General features: G+C 40.6%; 2 protein-coding genes across 4 annotated transcripts; one reads left to right on the top strand and one right to left on the bottom strand.

Moving 5' to 3' along the window:
- Positions 1-836: 836 nt before the first annotated feature.
- Positions 837-4,451, top strand: LOC115756957 (succinate dehydrogenase assembly factor 2, mitochondrial). 2 transcript variants are annotated; one of them, XM_048286075.1, is made up of 5 exons: positions 837-1,124; positions 1,223-1,336; positions 1,458-1,572; positions 3,945-4,013; positions 4,105-4,451. In XM_048286075.1, exons 1-5 carry the CDS (start codon positions 1,009-1,011, stop codon positions 4,249-4,251), a joined length of 561 nt encoding a protein of 186 aa, XP_048142032.1. In that variant the 5' UTR covers positions 837-1,008; the 3' UTR covers positions 4,252-4,451. The 2 variants fall into 2 exon arrangements, with proteins under 2 accessions (XP_048142032.1, XP_030552818.1); XM_030696958.2 differs by having other exon boundaries at positions 1,446-1,572.
- Positions 4,452-14,808: 10,357 nt separating this feature from the next.
- On the bottom strand, positions 14,809-16,631 carry LOC115756959 (probable inactive patatin-like protein 9). Of its 2 annotated transcripts, XM_030696959.2 has the most exons (3): positions 15,360-16,631; positions 15,008-15,272; positions 14,809-14,973 (listed from the first exon to the last, which is right to left on the bottom strand). In XM_030696959.2, the coding sequence occupies exons 1-2, from the start codon at positions 16,281-16,283 to the stop codon at positions 15,036-15,038; spliced, it is 1,161 nt and encodes a 386-aa protein (XP_030552819.1). In that variant the 5' UTR covers positions 16,284-16,631; the 3' UTR covers positions 14,809-14,973; positions 15,008-15,035. The 2 variants fall into 2 exon arrangements, with proteins under 2 accessions (XP_030552819.1, XP_048127938.1); XM_048271981.1 differs by having other exon boundaries at positions 14,809-15,272.
- Between the last annotated feature and the right edge of the window lie 3,718 nt (positions 16,632-20,349).

Genomic DNA, 20,349 nt, shown 5'->3' with positions numbered 1-20,349 from the left:
CGATTGAGGGTGCGGTTGCTGGACTTTTCACTGTGCAAAATCTGTAAGACAAGCTCACAAGAGAAAACGCGATATTAAATCGTTAAGGGTTGCAGATAAGCTGGGTTTAAAAGGGTTTCGAGACAAACTTACGTGCTTTCTTTCTTGATCAAACCTTCTTACTTTCATATTAATTTACGGTTAATACTACCGAGAACTCCAAATTGATGCCACCAGAATCGGAAATATTGTTGCCATTTCGTGTTAACGTGTTGTTTGACATAGCAGACGTGCATCCTAAATTCGATGGGAATTACTATTATGCGAAGCCTGTTTGCAAACGGCCTGATTACTCTCGACGAGGTTTTCTCTTAGCCGAAAAGACTCAATGCATCCCGATTTGGCAAAGTGGGTAATGAACCCTAATTCTATGTTTCCTCGTTTCAATTTGCATAATCTATAATGAATTAAACTCCATACGCCAAATTATACGTTTGGAAAAGTCCCGACAGTTAAGTAATAGTCTATATAGGCATCAACCACTTCTATCGACACTTGTGACGGTGCTGACGTTGAAATTGCACGAAATGTCAACAAAGGGTTAATTTGACCAAAAAAACAATAAAGACTTTAGATTGTAAAATTGTCGAATCAATTTAGGATTTTACCTGGTCATAAAATAAAATTTACTTCGTCATGAAATTTTTCCTGTTTTTTCCCCTTATAATACTTGCATATCATTATGATTTTTAAATTCTTTTTCTCCTGTTTTTTTCCTCGTAATTACTTTTTTTTTTTTTAATTCTGATGGCACCGTCCGCCGATATAAAAGAGGTTGTAATTCAAGCAAGCGTTTTCGCTCTCCGGCGGCCACGATTTCCGCTTCTCCACCACCACTTCTCCGACGAGTTCAGGTGCGAAAGAAATCCGTCTTCTTCTTTGATCTGCCAGCAACAGCATCCATATCAGCATCGTTTTCAATTCAGTCTCGTCATCCTGTAAACCGGAGAGCTCGATTTTGGATCGAGAATGGCCAGCGTGCGGAGGTCGCTCTCGGGCGTTCACAGAATCTTCAGGCACGCCGCCGCGTCCCGTCGGAGCTCGATCGCCGCTCCACCTCCAAGCTACTCCGAGGCCCTTCTAAGGTTTTCTCTCGCCGCTCTCCTCTCTGGCCCTTTTCATTCGATTTGTCATCCAAGTGAAGTTGTTTGATGGGTTGTTTGTTTGTCCTTTCTTTGCGTAGGCCTCAAAATGGCTGGGTCTCGCATTTTTCTAGCAGTGGTAACGGCGATGCTGGCAATCGATTCCTAGACATTGATTTGTCCAATGAAGAGAGCAAGAGGCAATTGTTCAACAGGTCCTTTTTTTTTTTTTTTTTGCTTGTATGAATTTTTTTTAAGATGATGTTGCGAATTGATTTGGACAACATAATATGATTGATTGGTTTTGGGTTTGCGTTGAGATAGGTTGCTGTACAGGAGTAGGCAGAGAGGGTTTCTGGAGCTGGATCTGGTGTTGGGGAAATGGGTGGCGGACAATATTTATTCCATGGATGTCAATGGGATTAAAGCACTCATCAATGTTCTTAACTTGGTAATTCTTCCTCAACCCTGCTCTGTCTCTTTTCTTTGGCCGATTTTACATGCTCGTGTCACAATCCAGTTATGCAATTTCAACTTTCCATCATCTTGTTTGTCGTCTTAGATGGCCCCGCACTGAAGCTTTAAATCTTGCAAAATGATCAGTTTAAAGTACTTATTGAGTCGATGGTTTTTGCTCCTATCAGATGTACCTTTTCTGTAGTCAGGTGCAGTTGCAAGGTAAGAGGTGCTATTCTAGAGTTTGTGGAGAGAGAGAGAGAGAGAGAGAGAGAGAGAGAGAGAGAGGCAATTGAGATTTTTTCCCTTCAGGCGTTGGTGGCATAACCTGCTGCCTTTTGAAGCAGTGTAATCTTAGGTTGCTGTGCCTGTGGTGGTGCTTACTTAGTTGTCTTTCTCTAATGTAACTTTGCCTGAGTTTTTGGGGATGGCATAAATTGTTATTGTAAAGTTTCCTTGGCCTAAAATTATAATTTGTGCTCTTTATAGCTGGAATATGCTTATTTTTTGTGAGAGCTGGTCCCTTCTTTCGTGTTCATCATTTTAAATGAAGGCATGCAAACAATGTTATGATCCACAATTGAAGTTAGCTAATGTGAGTTGCTTAAGGACTTTGTAAAATTCTCTTGTCCCAGTGGTGGGGTTAGGCCATCCCATCTTCTTAGTAAGGGAAATTAAGAAAAAGAAGATAATTACTATTTCTATTGAACTTTTACGAAATGGATATCTAAGCTTTCGTACTGATAACCATTTACGCTTCTCTATATATATAAATATATATAAATAATAAAGTGTCGTTTGAGCTCTTCTCAATGTTTATAACTATAGAAGAGCATGCACATGCCTGTGATTCTCCAAAAGTAATCTTTTGTCTAAGAACAATATGTCAACAGGTATGTCAATCAACAATAAACTTTGTTAAATTAGATCGAAAGATCATTTTACTTATTTTTACTGAGATCCATCATTCAATTTCTCCCTATTTTTTTAGTCAAAGAGACAATAATTTGAAAGTAAGAAAATATCAGGCAACACTGACTGCCGAAGAAGAGGAGGGGGGTTGCGAACGATGGGAGAAAGGCTTGCCTTGGAGACTGAATGCCATAAGGAATTTTCAAACAACACATAGCTTCATATTTCAGAAAAAAACAAAAGTTAGGGATTGTAAAGGATTATGAAAGAATAATCAACTTTCTTTTTTCTTCCCATTGAAGTGAATGTCTCGGAACTCAAGTCTCTACTCTGCAGAAGGACAGAAGATATAATGGCCTGCAAAGAGTGGAGTTCTATGTGCCAAAAAAAACATGTTGCTGCAGTAAGTTTCGTGCAACATCTGGGAGGACCCTCAAGCCCGAGATGATCACTTCTTCATCATTTTCTTTTTGTCCAATCCCCTGATTTGGAAAAGGAATGAGTTCCTCACGTAGCATGTTCCTTGTGGCAGGAGCTAACAGCTTATAGATATTAGATAGTAACAGTTACGATGATGCAGAATCAATAATCACTGTATGGACCATGGTTAAGGAGACTGTTTATATCTTTTTCCTTATGTTGATTCAATCCTTTATGAAGGAATTATTGTCTGGCTAACATTGGGTTTCCTTCTTTCTCGGACTGGGAATTACTTTATTAGATTGTTAGCACTTATCAGGCCAGCTTGTATGCAGGAAAAGACCAAATAACGATGCTTTAGTCCACTAATTTTGCTTGCTCAATGACTTCTTGTGCTGAGCAGGAAGCACCGAAATTTGTGTGTTTCACATTTAGAGTTGTCAATTTTCTGTTAATAGGTCATGTTTGTGTATAAAATTGGTGTGCTCGATATACTCAAGGTTTACTATGATTAGTCTAAACATATACTATGAATTGTAATATAGCATAATAAAGATTAATATCAACAATCATTTATAATATAGCCGTCAGTAGTGAATAAATGATAAGTCCAACTACTTTTAGCAATATTGGTCAATGCAGGTTGGTCATTAATCAAGTGCACACTATTCATTTAATTGAACAAGTTGGACAAGTCACTGTCGAGTTATTTGGATTGAACCAAAACTCAACTCGGTTCTAATCGTGTCAAAAAGTTTGATACGATTTTGACGCACAGAATTAGCATAGATTAAACCTGCTGATTTCCTGTCTGGTTTGACTTCTGTAGGTCTGTTGTGTCCGACATTGTCACCCCTACTCCTTTACTCTAATTTATGTTTTCTTTCCTTTTTGAGTTGTTAATGTGATGGAAACTATCTAGGAAGTTGAATGTTGCGGATGCATCTCTAGGCATCTTGTATACAAGTACTATAGGTTGCGTTAAGTTACTCATGTGACTTGTGTGCATCTTGATCTTTTATTTCCTATAACCAGGAAAACCCTGATCTCTGGAAGTGGCTGACTAACCAGGAGCAACCCCCAGAGGCTGTAAAAATGAATCCGGTGAGGTCAAACATGCCAAGAAGTGCTGGTTGCTTTCAATTAGGATAGGTAGCCTCGGTTCTTCTATAACTATCGTGGTTTCCTTCTTCAGGTTTTCTCAGCGGTGTATGAGAAAGTCATGAACAATCTCAACAGTCACTCCGCTCCCGAGACAAGGGCGTTACCTGGGCAGCCATGGGTGAGAGGGTGGGATGATATCAAGAAAGGCCAAGATGGCCCTGTTGCCGGGAATCAGTAACTCTGGCTATATCTGTGAAATTAGCAGGTTTGGAGTATATTACAAGTACTGGGCAAGGATCTGAAGCTGTGTTAAGTTTGTCATTATAATGTGTAATATGTATAATCTATGACATGAATAAGGGCAGTGGTTTTATAAGGAGGAAATAATGTAGCCCCTCATTTGGCGCACGAGTAATGCCCACTTTGAATTCATGCGTACCTTGCTCTGCTAGAACACCGGAGAACACGGCGGGTTATAGAAAATCCCTCTTTATTCAAAAGGGGTCTCGATCTTTTAGTACATTTTGGCCTGGAAAGATCAGGTGGGAGTTCTGTAACCTATGTTCACCTGCGGAAGCAATGCACACTCTTGGAGGAGTGAAAATCGGCTGTACATCTTTTTGGGACGAAAAATCCTAGAGATGTTGAATTCATTGACAGCATTTTTATTTTTTGGATGCAACTCCCTACATGATGACGAGGATCTTAGCGCCTGTTCGGCAACGCTTATGTTTCTTTGAATCCCTGTTTCTTTGTTCCTTACATCAATTAATTTTTCTGTTTTCGAAAATAGATTAGTGGTTGAGGAACAAATTTGAAATGCGAACAAGAAGCAAAAAAAAAAGAAAATTAACTCATCTGCTCATAAATTGTTTTTCGGAGAATTGTTACCAAGTAAGCCTTTGCTAACATGCAAAAAACAATCAAAGATCAATCATTAGAGAGAGGAGAACTACAATGGTTGCCCCTTTAGTTGTTGGGTACTATCGGCGAAGGGTAGGGGTGATTATAATGTGGCATTTATTGGACAGCCTCGTACTGGAATGATAATGATACTACCGACTGGTCCCTGGCGTAATGAATCCGCGATCGAATAACTAAAGGGGAAAGCCGAGCAGTGAAGTCAGTTTTCAATACATGCAGTGCTGGGCCAAGGCCGTCACATAAAAGAGCTTGCAACACACCGTACAACTTTGTACGTGATTGTGCATTGAAACCGCAAGAAGTGAGGGGCGAAAAGAGAAGGGAAAATGAATCTTAGGGCAAAAAGATAACTACATCAAATTCCTCGAAGTGCTATCTTTGGGTGCATGGTCTTGGACATGTACTAGAAGAGATCTTTTTCCGAGTCAATACTACGAAAAATCCCCACCGAACTAATTTTTTTATCACCAAAACCCCACACCTGGTACATATGTAATAAATTTATCTCTATTAGTTTCCGTTAGACTTTATGGACAAATTATTGAGTTACATGACACGTAACGCTTAACGGATGTTCCAGTTCGAGATTTTTACTCTACGCTTGTCACATGTGTATTAGTTTATGATTTTTCATGGGTATTAACTCAATTTAACGGAAACTAACCAAGGGTAAATTTGTCGCGAGTGTACCAGTTTAGGATTTTTAGTGGTTAAAAAATTAATTTATAGTAAATTTGTCACAAGGGTATCCGTTTGTGCTTTTTGTGGTAAAAAAAATAGTTTTTGATAAATTTGCCGCAAGTATATGAATTCGGGATTTTTCGTGGCATTTACCCAGAATTTTCCTCTCGATAAAGTTGGAGTGCCTAATCGATCTTTTCTATCCGAAGATATGAAATTCGAGAAAATTATTAAAGACCAACTGTCGGAAAGGCTGGCTGAAGGGGATCTGATCTTTGCTATCTTAATCCCTCGTTTCTTGAATGGCATGACTCATTGAGACTATAGGCGATATCTGGCAGGCATTGTTGGAGCAATTTGGGGGGATGGATTGGATTCTGTCCTTTCAATGGTGGGTGGGGGTAGTTCAAGAATCTATGTGCCCTTGACAAAACCTTTCAAATGCTTTCTCTCACTTATTGACATAAAATAATTCTATCATGATATGACAGAACATATCTAGGGGTATGGCAAGTGAATTGAATGTCCGTGGAGATGTGTTTATTTAGACCCAACTATACACTTGCACGGTTCTTTAATATGGGTGTCTCTAGTTGTTTTGGACACAAACACAGGACACTCGAAAAGACTAGAAATCATGTCATCCAAATCGACAAGGGAGTATTATGTAACTCGTGGAGACTCTTTTCTGTTGAACGAGCCAGCGGCATCGGCTCAGAGACCAGGCTACCTAGAATCCCATGAAATGCTCCGCAAAACCCGGTGAAGCACTTGAGTTTAGGCTTTTGGATTATGCAGCTGCCCTAGTTCAGAGTAGTTTGCATGCAAAATTATGCCGAATCACACAAGGTTCGTGCTAAAATGTCTTTAGTCTGTAAAGCAAGGTTCGTGCACAAACTATGTTGCTTCCGAACTTGATCGCCCTTGATATGAATTCCAACTCCAAAATTGTTGAAGAAACTAGGATTCATGGAGGCCTTCTATACGTTCGGTCACAAATACTGTTCATTAAACCAACGGACTTCCTGTACCACGCCAATTCCATCCACCACGTCGCTCATCAAATACAACGATCCAACCCATTTTTTCCCCGCGATTTCGACGCGGGTTCTATAGAGCTGTGAGGGTATAAATCCTATTAAAGGTGGTGATTCCCAAACTTAAATTCAAGAACACATTTAAACGAGGACCCGTAATAAAAGGCTAAACAAAGAGAGACCGTATCAATAAGTTAATGGTTGGTTGGTTGGTAGCTGAATCAGGGCCCCCTTTTGGCATTCATTCTGCCATCTTTCCATAGCGTAATTAAATTCTTGATAGGTGAAGGGAATCATTCCTTTCTTATAAAACAAAGAATTGGCCATGAAAAGGAAGAAGAAGGGGAAAAAAAAAAGTTGAAAGCAGCCTCTCAATGCTTGGTTTGGTGGGGGAATGAATGGAGGAGGAGGAGGATTCTCCGAGAGCATTACTTAGGTCTTTAATCAAATCGGTTCTTGATTGTCCCACGCAACATAACGTACAAAAGACTTGCCTAACATTAGGTAAAACCCTAGAGAAACATTAAAGTGAGCGAGGTGCGTACTTCCCACATTGACTTTTGGCGTTTGAGTTATGGAATGAATTTGCACTGAGCATAGAAAATGTGATTTTTTTTATTTATTTTAGTAGTTACAAATTGTAATTAATGAAAATTAAAAATCAAAAGAATTCATGTGTACTATTTTAAGAACCGGCAATAGGGGAAAAGATTATTCCCATTAGCTTCTTCAGTCGTCGAATGATTATATATAAGTGGAAGGATGGACATCCACCGAAATGAACAACCAGCACATGAGGATATTATAGTGGTGTTTATGATAAGATAAAGCATGCATAGAACTTTATTTAATCATTTGGATTAGGTACACTCAAACCCCTTAATCTGTCAAATATGTAATCATCTCTCAAACTTTTTTTGCGAAATCAAGCCACCTGATTTATCTGGTCAATTGAGTTCTTCCTTCATTTTTTGGCAATCACATGAGTGAAATTGTCATTGTGAGTTGACGCGAGATGTCATATTAGCAAAACGATAAACGAAATAGAGAGGGCTTAGGAGGGGAGGCCTCTCTCTTTTTTTTTTTTTTTCCTCTATTCTAGTTGCTTCTTCTTTGTAGATTTGTTAATGTGACATGGTAAATTCGTGCCGCATAAAAGCTATGCTACATAAACAAAATCGATCGAATTATCAATGGCGTACAGTACACACGAGTTGCGCCAATTAGTCTTGTTATGCATGGCCGACCAACCACCAAGACCCTCTTGGTATGGATCATCATCATCACGAATCCCCTACACCAACCGGGTCATACCCGATATTGTGTCTCAGTAGTCGAGTCTCTTAAACTCTCAAGACCCCAATCTTATCTCGATATGATATCAAATCACATAATTGGGGTGGATAAAGCCCTAGAATCTGCTTTACCAAAAGAGGAACGGCTGCTTCTTAAAGAAAGGAGTGATAAGAAACCACATCATTTAAAGGGGATGGAGAAAGCCTATCAAATAATTAGTAAAGGCTAAGGGACCGTACCACTTACCAAGTTGTGCTTTTTCGTTAATCCCTCTTTATTGCGTGATTTACCATGGCTTGGGTGTGAAAAGAAGGGAAAGTAAAACGAGTCAAGTGTGTAAAAGAGTGGCTTGGAGCCTTCCCTACAGCAGAATCTTAGCTTTTCACCCTTTTTGTAGCTATGGCAAAAGATCATGGGCCATGCAGCTTTTTCACGACAAGGATGATGATGCATTACTGCCTGATTAGGGAAACTAGGGTTTTTCCCTTTTGTTCCTTTTTTGGTTGGGAGAAATTCTTCATGATTATTTTTGTGATTTTTCGAACATGAATGATGGTTTTCACACATGAACAGTCATATTCGAATTGTGATTTTTCGAACATGAACGGTTGTGTCCGAATGGCGGTTTTCACACACGAACAGCCACATTCGAATTACGATTTTTCGTACATGAATGGATGTGTTTGTATGGGCGGTTCAAACACCAGCGTATGTGTTTTATTCGTATTATAAAATGGGCAATTCTGTTCATTTTCAGTTGTTCCTTTTCATTCTTTCGTTTTCCTTCAAAAGAAAATCATCCATTTTTTCAATTGTTTTCGCATAGAGTTTTAGGAGATTTACTGAAATTGCTATCCAGTATTCTCACGGTGACTTTCTTGTATCCCGAAAGAAATTTGCTAGAAACCTATATCAACTTCGTGGGGCAAATTGATCCTAAAAGAAAGTGATTACACGCCTTAAAGTCCGACTACATTGTTACTCCATTTCCTCCTATTATTTTCCAACGGTTTTTTCCTTGATAAGCAAGAAAATCAGGAGTTTCATGTAATTATAACAGGGTCAACGTTAAGACGAGGGAACCTAGAATGTGTACGGCAACAATGGTGGATGCTAGAATACATTCGTAAGTGAGATTTAAAGGAACTTTGCAATACCTAATTCGCGAAAGCGCAAAACAGAGAAATTTCATTCGAATCGTCTCACATTAAAAACATGTTAGGTTAAGAATTATACCAAATATCGACCACGTCGTCCCCTTCTGTCTTGTCATTATATAATAAGACAGACATTTCATGGATACCTAGCATAAGAAAAAGTCTCTCAAATACCATATGATGAAAAAAAAAATACTTTTGAAATCTTTCACGGCAAGGCTCATAATTGGGTTTACGCACAAAGCATTTAGCAACCTAAGGGCACTTTCAGCAAGGTCTATACAATAATGAAAAAATAAATAAACAGCACAAATGAAGATATTATATTAACAAGTGACTTTAGGACACTAGCTTATATTAATAAAAAAAAAAAAGTGAAAAATGATACTTTTCAAGGCACTTTGAAAATTTGACCAAAAAAAAAAACACTTTGAAAATGAAAAAAAAAAATTACGTTTCTAATAAATTACTGACCCTAAATAATGAAACTTTAATTTGCCAAGGCATATAAGAAGGCACTCTTTAATATAATTAGGGGCAAGTAGAATTTCGTAGTAGAACTTGGAACTTAAAATTGGACCCGCAGGACATCCGTCCGGTTTTAAGTTTTAAGGCATGCATGGTAGGTTCCAAGTTTCAAAACTAAGGGAACTTATTTCAACAGGTAAATTTTAGGTTCTATGTAAGTTTTTGTATTTGTCTTGGTATGCATCTATTCACGACCCAATAGTATTTCATGGCATACGATGAGTGTAATGTGAAATCACTAATCCAAGCTTTCATTTTCGCCGATACTTATAACCGAGACTTTTAATTTATTAATATTTCATATTTACTCATGTGTCTAGGCATGAGTGGTGATGATTGGATTGTAACAGCAATTGGTGATCATTAAAAGTGATGTCTCCGGTCCGCCGCCAACCGTATAAATTTTATGTTATTATCAAAGGAATTTATGTTTCGGAAATAAAAATTTCGTATCGTTATCAAACTCGTATCTCTGCTCAGAACTTCTCTCGGGGAATAGAATTATGAAAATCTACTTATGTTCAGAAATAGAGCTCGGAATGAGAATTGTTATCATTCATTCCCTAAGTTATAAAAGATCAAAAATAGAGAAAAAGCATGGAGCCATGTATAGAATTTGGAGTGTACATAGGGTCCCCGTAGTGGACACGTTACATATGTCGCACCGAGCCACGTATGGAATTTCGTCTTTACTGCACGAATTAAAATAAGATAAAATTAAGTAAAACCACGAGAAAAAAGAAGTAATTAAATACAGAGTATGGAGGATAAATTTAACGCCAGTGGGGCCCAGGGTCCGAAATCAACTGATATTTTATAGACCCGCCTCCACCAGCCTTGTCGGGTCCGGTTCGGCTGCATCCTAATCGCGAGCCGTTTTAGCCGACTTTCGAGCCGCCGATTTCGGAGTCTCCCACGCCCTCCCCTAGGCCCTCCTTTTTAACGAAGCATTCCGTCGACTGGACAGCTGGTCGGTTGATATATATTATTACCTTACAGAAAAAAAAATCATTTTGAAGGCATTAATTTCATAACTTGCAGAGAAAAAAAAAATAATGCGCCCCGATAATTATAATATTTACTCATTTGGTATTTAACAGGTGGTGTGAAGGCGCTTGGTATGACCAATGCACGTGCATCGTCTCATGTCTCCTTAAGCTACTTTCGGTAGTCAAGATATCATTTAGGATGGTGATGAAATTTATCTTATCGTGGACTTGTTGCATGCTTGAGATTAGGATAAAGTCGGATATAAGAAGGATCTAATCGGATAAAAACTATGCGATCGAGAGGTGAGATAGAGGTGGATAGGAATTCTAATATCCACAATAAAAGAATTATTACCGTCAAATAACAAACTTCTTAATTTAATTTAATTTAATAGACAATCAAAATAATAACACAAAAAACAATTTTGATATTTTTTATTCCAATTTTTTTACATATGTATTACATATTTTAGGTATTTCGGTATGTCAGATATATCAATATACTTTATTATTTAATAAAATTTTATTATAGAATGATGGAATGTGAAAAAAGAAATAAAAGAGCAAAAGAAAAAAAGAAGAAGTAAAATAATAAGAAGAACAAAGCAAACAAAAATGAAGTTAGCAAGAGTGTTGGAGATCCTTACTATCTCCATTTGTACAATTTTTAAGTTCATTTGTCATGATATGTCATTCATACCAAATAATAGACATGATAGGATGTGAAAAGTTGACTTTGTAAATGTGATTCATAAAAAATAGTGGATATGATATAACAAAATCTCTGGATTTCATATCATATCATATTCGATCTTGTCTTGGTTAGAAATCCGGATGACGAAACGTAACATTATAGCTTATCTCGGTTGGATTTGACTATAGGGTAGTGGTGTTATGGTTTGCGAGTAACACGACCCGCCAGAAGAGAGAATTGTGGAAGTTCTGTGTATTTCGATGTATCTAGAAAAGAGTACGTAGAAGCTTTATTAGAAGATTAACTAAGGTAATAAGATAAAGATAGCATCAAATATAATTAATCGAAAATATGCACTATCAAACGATAAACATGTATAATTGTGAAAGATATACTGAATCAACTAGATATCATTATATTACTAATAGCGAACTTGTGCCTTCTCTTGGTGTCATGTCACATATAAACTCACAATGTATGTGGTTCGGTTAGGAGGCAACTCGTCATATCCAATAGGGATCGATTAACTTGAATGCTCTAAAAGAGTCTTGAACACCCAAACATACGAGAACACGAGTCTCAAGGGGGATGGCACATAATTAGACACGAGTCTCGATAACGTTTCTTGAATCACCCGTTCAAGCTAAAGAGGGCACGATCGAACCGGTTTCGGTCAAACTTTCTCATAGTTCCTCTCGTAGGGTGATCACACGGTCATCCTAGAGATACATGCGCCTTATGACACGTCTTGTCCTTGTATAATTTGAATAGGCAATTATCTCAATATCGACTGATGTTCACATCCATCACAGACAATCTTTCAATATATTCTCCACAACCCTAGGCATGCTACTTCTTGAATCACTCCTCCATACAAATCTCCAATGTCTAGAACATATTCTCAGCTTATCTTACTAAAGAAGACCCAATACCAATCTTTCGAGAGCAGAGACTATGATAATTTTCTCTAACATCAATTAGTTATTTACCAGGCCATTTAGTTTACTTAGTAGGTATCCTAGTATTCATAATGGCTTGTTGATACATATGAGAACAGAATGCACATCTCATCACAGTACTTCTCCCTAATGTACAGTTTCATCCTTTAACTTTCAATTCGTGAAACTATTGTTTCTATATCATGTTCCCCAAGTGCAAAACCTCCCCTACCATATGGGATAGAATACATGTTCCCCAAGTGCAAAACCTCCTGTACCATATGGGATAGAATATCTTCATCCACTAATTTCAACCTTTTTCTCTCCCATATTCTCTAGAGGTTTCGAGATCTTAAGGAGATAGTTGGTAAAGGTGTTTGTGAACTGTTGGCCCTGCTTTGAAAAGAAAATCTCACTCTTGAGAAGGTAGGAAATAGTACGAAAGAAAATACTAACTTATTATATTTGTGTCAATTCAATCATAAACATTTTAATCGGATCAATTTAGTCTTAAACCATTTGTATTTGTGCTAATGTAGTCTATCTTAATTTTAATCGAAAATCGCCGACACGAATGTTAAACATGTTATGTGATACAACCAACACCGACATGGACAAAATTTATAATTTTTTTTTTGTTATTTTGAATGTTTATATTAGAATTAAAACATTTTTTATATTCAAACACTCATATAATTTTATTAGTTTGAGGAAATTATTATTCGGGAAAAATAACATATGCATTAGGGTTATTAGAAATCATATCCACCTTTGTCCCACCTCCCCCATGGAATAATTTTGTTCTGGGTACATTTCTTTTATATCTCACTTTATCCTATCATGGGTAGCTATCAAACACAGGATGGGATAAATTTTATTCTATCATGAATTTTATCCCGATTACCAAACGCAGCCTGAGAGAACAACTACTACGTACGATTCTCGCGTGCGTCCGACCGGTGGATTTCATGAGATCGACGAGCTCGGCACTAGACCGGTGGATCGGCTCGGCTAAGACTTTCCCCGGAAAAGGTGATTCGGATTCTGTATTCTTACGCGATGCCGACGGCAGAGCACAACATTGGCCCAAGTCGGGCAAAGGTCCCTCCCTGGTCCAGACCCCATATCAGCGAAAACGAAAACAACCCTTGTACATTTAACCTGTAAATCTTGTCTTACGCAATGTCATCATCGTCCCCAACTCCTACTTAATGTTTGGTGGGGGCTGTCCTTTGTACACGCCCAACCTAACTCATAAAAAGGGTATCCCCAACCCGACCCGACCCGACCCTGCTAAAATAGAATTTAAAAAAAAAAAATTTCACTCCTCCCGCCGCGCGCACCACCGCCCAACATCAGCACCGATTCGATTGCTCCTCCTCCCCTGCAATCATTTCGGATCGACACGATTTCGAAGCAGAGCAGAGCAGGGGAGTACACTCCTTCGGGTACCTACCGAAAGAAGACAGAAGGGGAAAAATTGAAGGCGTGGGGTTTTGCTGGTGGCTGCTGAGGGAAAACTCCTCAGAAGAGCTCGGGGAGTGGGTCCTCTTTCTCCTTCTTCTTCCGTTGCTTCTATCCTCGGTAAAAAGATTGGTTAAAAGAAGAAGAAGAAGAAATTCCTTGGGAGTGAAAGTTTCTTTCTGCCTTGCTAAATTCATGCCCATGGGGTCCTCCAATTTTACCCCGATGTCCTTATGATGTTATGCCCTGTTCTGTACCTTTTTTTTTTTTTTTCCTCCCACCAATTGGGTCCATGGAGACTTCATCTGTGAAAGAAACTCTGGAACTGGGATGCAAGCACAGTTAAGGAAAAAGATTCCTCAGATGTCATTTGAAAATCACAACCTGATTGATCGAAAGAGACCATGTGAATATAAAAAGTATTTGAGATCCGCTGTCAAGCCACGTGGGTTGCAAGCCTGACTAGGCACATTCACAAAAGAGATAGCACCAGTTCTGATATCATATGAAATTATATGAGACAATCGCCGGCTATTTCGTAAGTCTGAGATTTTGGGTTGGACTTCGTCAAATATTTTGAGGATTTTTTTTTTTTTCGGGATTTTCATATTTGGAAAGACAGCTGTTTTGGGGTCAGATCTCAGATGCCCTGGAGGGATAAAATGTGGGCCAACAAAGTTCGGGAACAGTTAATGCACAACCCCATTTATTTAGTCTTAGCTCATGGCACTCGGGCACACATTGTGGCTCCGAGAGATCTCACAGTGAGAACCGTGTGCATTGAATGACGGTCCATTTGGGGGGGGGGAAGACACATAACTAGAGCCCGGAGCTCTGTCATTCAACCAGACAGTAAGCAATTGAAGGTGAAGCCCTTCATTCTTGCACTTTAATGTTTAGAAAGCTAGAATGCCGATTCAACGGCGACGCATCCCGTTCAAGATGATCTCCGAAACCAAGTTTGGTTTAGCTTTCGCTTCTGGGGATCGATCCGATCGATTGAAATCGAAGATTTGGGGTTTCCCGTGTCGCATCTTTTTTTGTATGGTGAAGTAAATGTATTTACCAACTAAACTCCCAAAGCAGCTAAAGAAGACTACAAATTTTTCTTGTTGCACATACACATGGAGAGACATCTCAGGCTAATTAATGGCTCCATCTAAATCTAAAAAAGCCAATGGAAAAAAAAAGGCAAAAGCCAGTTAAGCTGAAGCTCGTTACACAAAGTTACAACAAGGTGGGAAAAAAAGAAAAAATAAATAAAAATAAGAGCGGACTAGGCAAGGGAAAAAAAAAACATTTAAAGAGTGCTAGTCAACGGCCGTTAACGAGGGGGCTAACGGCGGGATGAGGGTCCTTCTCCTTGCAGGGGCTAGGGGGCAAGCTACTCCTTCCAGAGGCGGCGACGAGCCGGTGCGCGAAGCCGTCGAGGCGCTGTCCGTTCGTCTCCGTCAACAACCGCTTCCCGCCGAACGGCAACGACTCCACCCCCCTCTCCGCCAGCACCTCCTCCTCCTCCCCTCTCCGCCACTCTCTCCCCACCCCGCTCGCCTGCGCATTTCAACGAGTTAATTCTCGATTTCGATACAATGGACGTGATAACGCAGAGTTGACGGACAAGAGATGACGGACAAATACCTGAATCCGCACGTAGTCCACGCGGTTCCAACAGAAGGCGTTCCCCAGCATCTGGTCCACGGTCTCCGACACTCCGTCCAGCGCGATGCCCACCACGGACGACGTCGAGCACCCGCCGTCGAGCCGGGCCTTCCCGCCTGCCGACCCGTTGCCCAGGGACAGCACCAGCAGGTCCTCCACGCCGTTCACGGACGGGAAGTCCCGCTTGTTGTGGAGCACGTGCGTGACGGCGGCGGCGGTCGGGTTGTTCATCACCAGGCCGCCGTCGACGGCCGCGCAGGAGGTCTTCCCGTCGGCGGAGGACAGGGGGAACGGCTTGAAGTGCCCCGGCGTCGCCGAGGTGGCGCGGCAGGCCTTCCAGAGCTCGAAGTCGAAGCTCGGCGACTCGGTCGCGTCGGCGCGGGAGAACACGAACGGGGCGGAGCTGTTGAGGTCGAAGCAAGGGATCAGCAGGGGCTTGCGGGCGTCCTTCAAGGTCAGGCACCTGCCGTCGTCCCGCGTGAACAGCTCCTTCAGCGCTCTGTCCATGCTCGAGCCGGAGAACCTCCGCCGGCCGCGGCGGAGCAGGCCGCCTAGGCAAGGCCGGAACATCTCGGAGCTCCGCGCTGCGAGGAGGTCGACGGCCTCCCTGGCGGAGTAGAGCGGGCGGCCGGAGCCGTCGTCGGCGGCGAGCATGGCGGCGAGGATGCCCCCGACGCCGGTCCCGGCGAGGAGGTCGAAGAAGTCGGAGAGGGAGGCGTGGGGGTCGCCGGTCCTGAGGCGGATCTGGTCCTCGAGGCGGACGAGGGCGGCGCCGGCGACAATGCAGGTGGTGCCGCCGCCGTCGATGCAGAGGAGGCGGGTGCGCTTGGCGGACTCGCAGTGGGAGAGCCATTTCTGCTCGAGCTTGGTGAAGATCTCGAGAGTGACCTTACTCAGCTCCATTTGGCTTCTCTCTCTGTCTCTCTTGGGTCACTGCCGGTAGCTACGGTGGTGGGTGGTGTATAATAGCTGGGTGTTGCAGAGAGAGAGGGAGAGAGAGTTAAAGTGAGAGGTAATTCAATGGAGAGCGTCCCGTGAAGAGCTTTGGGGAAGATGAAGGGCATTAATGGGGGCGCAGGCTTTCTCTCTCCGGAGCTCAATGGCTTTGAAGGGGGAATGCTGTAACCGTGCAGACGAAGATGGATAGAGAAAGAAGAGAGAGAAAGCTCACTGTGCGCTCTGTGAGTGAGTAGTTGATTTGAGGGTTAAAGAAACTGAGAGTGAAGAGTGGTGGTGGTGGTGGTGGTGGTGGTGGGTGGTGGTTATATATACATACATATACCTTTTTTTAATTTTCACTGTTCAATTAGATTTAACTATCTTCGACCGTGGAAAAATAGATTTAAATAATTTTCGTGAGTACATCCTAACTAAGCATCGTCCATATAAGACCGTAAGAATAAAAACCCATGACGGGTGCAGAAATATAGCTACGAGGAAGGAGAGTACATGATATTCTATCAAATTTCACAAATCCCGTACAAAATATTCTAGATCAAACCCAGTTGAGCACGTCAAGGCCCGAATTTAACCCGATTTACGAGCTTCGCCTACGTTTCATGAACCTTGAAATTGTTGGGTCTCCATACCTTCGCCTCCGGATCATAAATGCACGTGAATTTCAATAGCATTGTATCACGTATAGCACATTAGCTAACAATCGTATTTGGTACCGAGCGATCAGTAAGCAACGGCTCACTCCATCTTCGTCATATATATATAACGTGTAATATGTTTTGTATCTGTGTTGAGAAACTTTTTACCTAACTTCATAGATCTTAATGTTATTAAACACCAATGCAATGCCAGAGACTTTTCTTTTTCAAATAATGATTCGAATTTCCTTAAGTGTAGGAGAAGATCACTTGCTATCTCCGTATATAGAGAAATAGTTGGTTCTACTATAATTGTTTTTACAATATCTATTAGTCACGAGATTGACAAATATATTGAAGTATTTAAGTCCATCGCCATCCCCAAAATCTGATATCTAATACAACGCGATATCCAAAATGTAACTATAAAACCGACTGAAATGCATTTGATATTGGACATTCATCAGTCAAAGTCTCTTGCCTTCCTAGAGAAGTTTAATAAAAACTCTTTGAGTCATTAAGTTGGATACAAGTATCTAAAAACTCTCTTTCGTCCCGGTCGCCGGCCACGATCGCATTTTGGCGGTTGCCGTTCACTTGCCGTCGATCTACGGTCCCCGAATGCCGATTGCCCGCAATCGCCATCCGCCAATTGCCCGTCGCCGATCTCCGGTCATCGGCTCCCATTCGCCATCCAATGGTCGCACTCGACCAATTGTCGACCGAGGCCCAATGGCAAGTAATCGTCGAAATTTTATATTGTTATCAAATGAATTACTGATCCGGGAACAAAAAAATTATGCCGTTATCAAACATGTGTCTTTGCTTAGAAACTCGTCCAGGGAATAGAAATGGCCGGAAATAGAGCCCGGGAAGAGAATGGACGTCATTTGCGCCCTAATTCTATCGTTGTTTCGAAATAGACAGTAATACTTGTTATAGTTTCTTTGGGCTAGATAGATGTGGGACATGATTTTATTTTCCTTATATATTGTTAACAATTTGAGTGAATAAATTTCTTCAAGGTGAATTAAAAGATTTGACATCATTTCAGCTCTGTTTGTTTCAAGAAAAATGAATTATTTAGAAAATATTTCATAAAAATTATCGCTCATATTTCTTGAAATAACGAGTCAAGTAAAAATGTTTTCATTATCAACAATAGTTTATGCCTAAAATTTTTTGTGAGCAATGAATTTTTTTTTTTGTTTATTCAATTTCCATAGCGATACAAGAAACCGTTTTAGGAAAATGTTTTCAACCGTCCATATGTCGTAAAACAAACATCCGTTGTGTACTTACTCACAAAACAAAGTACACTTAAGATTCATTCACATCTCGTGTTCATTCTCATAATGTACTTTCTTTTGTGAAATAAACTCCTATTGATTATTTACTAAAACATTAATTATAGGAAGTCAGAAGAATATCTAAGATTAACTCACGACATATCACCTACCCAATATAGCATTTTCTAATATGACTTAAAGAGAGATTTCGCCAATCAAGCAAGGTCAATTTGTGCGAAAATTGTTCAAAAAGTCCTAAACGTGTTGCACTTTTGTCAATTTAATAATAAGCATTTGGGAAAAATCCAAAAAAGGGCCCGAAGTCCTCATGATTTCTCAAACAAGGGTTCCAAGTAAACTATGTTTCAAATAAGGGCCTGAAATGCCATCATTTTCTCAAATAAGGACCTAAAGTGAATATTGTTTCAAATAAGGGCTTGAAATGACCATAAAATCACAAAAAAATGGCATGATTTCGAGGGCATTTTAGTCTTTTTTACTTATTTTATTTTATTTCTTTTTTATTATATTTTTTTATATGTTTTCTAAAAAAAAAAAAAGGGAAAAAGTGGATGTACACAAGCGGGAGGGGCAGCCCTCCTACCAGTGGCCACCGCCGAACGACGGTAGGCCAGGGCGGCAAAGGGCGACTGGGTCGGCGGAGCCTCGGCGAGGGCCGGCGACCCCGCCGACTGCAGGCAAGGGCCTCTAGCCCTCTCCCGGATCCGGGTGAGGGCCGGCGGTCCCCGCCCAAATCGGGGGCCGCTAGCCGTCGCCCGTGTGGTCAGGGGGGTTGCCTTGACCGGGTGATGGTCGGTGGCCCCCAATCTGGGCGGGGACCGCCCACCCTCACCCGGATCTAGGAGAGGGCCGGCGGCGCTCGCCTCTGACCGGCCGAATCGTCGGGGTCTCCGGCCGCCCGAATCGTCGGGGTCTCTCGCAACCCCACCGGCCTTCGGCGCCCCTGCGACCCCCCCACCGGCGATGGGCCGGCGACTATAGGTGGGAGGGCAGCCCTCCCGCCCGTGTGTGGGCTTTTTTTTTAATAAGGGAAAATGAAAAAAATTAATTAATTAATTAAAATGTGAAATGACGAAAACACCATTCAGGCTAGACCCTTTTTTGAAATATTATGACCACTTTGGGCCCTTGATTGAAATGTATTATATCACCGTGGGCTCTTATTTGAAACATAGTTCACTTTGGGCCTTTATTTGAAGAAATAAGAGGACTTCATGCCTTTTTTTGGATTTTTCCCTAAACCTTTTAATCTTTTCAATTTAATCCTAAATGTTTTCAAATGTTGTTAATTAAGTTTATCCGGCCAATCTTGACCAAAAATCGCTAACTTGGATGCGAGGCAATATTATATGAAATTTTTGAATTTTTTATTTTCTTCCTCAAGTTTTCGTCACTTTTTTTTTTTTTTTGGTATGGTTGGCAAGGGTCGCAGCCCTCTCCACCCACAACGAAGAAAAAGTGAAGAAGAAAGAAAGAAGAAGAAGAAGAAGTACATAAAATCATAAAATTTTGAAAATATTATTAAAAATTATCCACATCAAGACCGGCAGTGCCACATCGGATGGTTGGCATCCGCGTTTGCAATTTTTCAGCCAAAATTGGTGGGCCGATCTCAATTGATAAAACGTGAAAAAGTTTAGAACCGAATTGACAAAAGTGCAATATGTTTAGGTCTTTTTGGACTATTTTTTTCGTCAATTTGTCTAAGCATCATTCGTTATTTCTATTTTCATGGAAGTTTACTGGAAAGTAAAAGTATATAAACTCGCTTTGTAAGTCTTATTCAAATAATTTATTAGCTTTTAAATTGATCAGTTGTATTTCAAGCGTTTGACGATCTCCCTCTGTCACGTCCATGGCACGACTTCATCAAACACAATTGGAAAAGGAAAATGCCATGGCAGAATTTAGTTCGTGTGTTAGGACTATGTAGTTATCCGTTTCTTACTTTAATCACTTTTTATTCTTTAGGATAGGGTCTCGCAATTGATGTACCTTAGTAAAATGAACATAAAATTTTTTGTCAATACATGAGGGAAAATGATACGTCCTGTTGATTCATAT

Source organism: Rhodamnia argentea, chromosome 1 (assembly GCF_020921035.1).
Source record: "Rhodamnia argentea isolate NSW1041297 chromosome 1, ASM2092103v1, whole genome shotgun sequence".
NCBI classification, from domain to species: Eukaryota; Viridiplantae; Streptophyta; class Magnoliopsida; order Myrtales; family Myrtaceae; genus Rhodamnia; species Rhodamnia argentea.
This window is presented reverse-complemented; position numbering and strand designations above follow the sequence as displayed.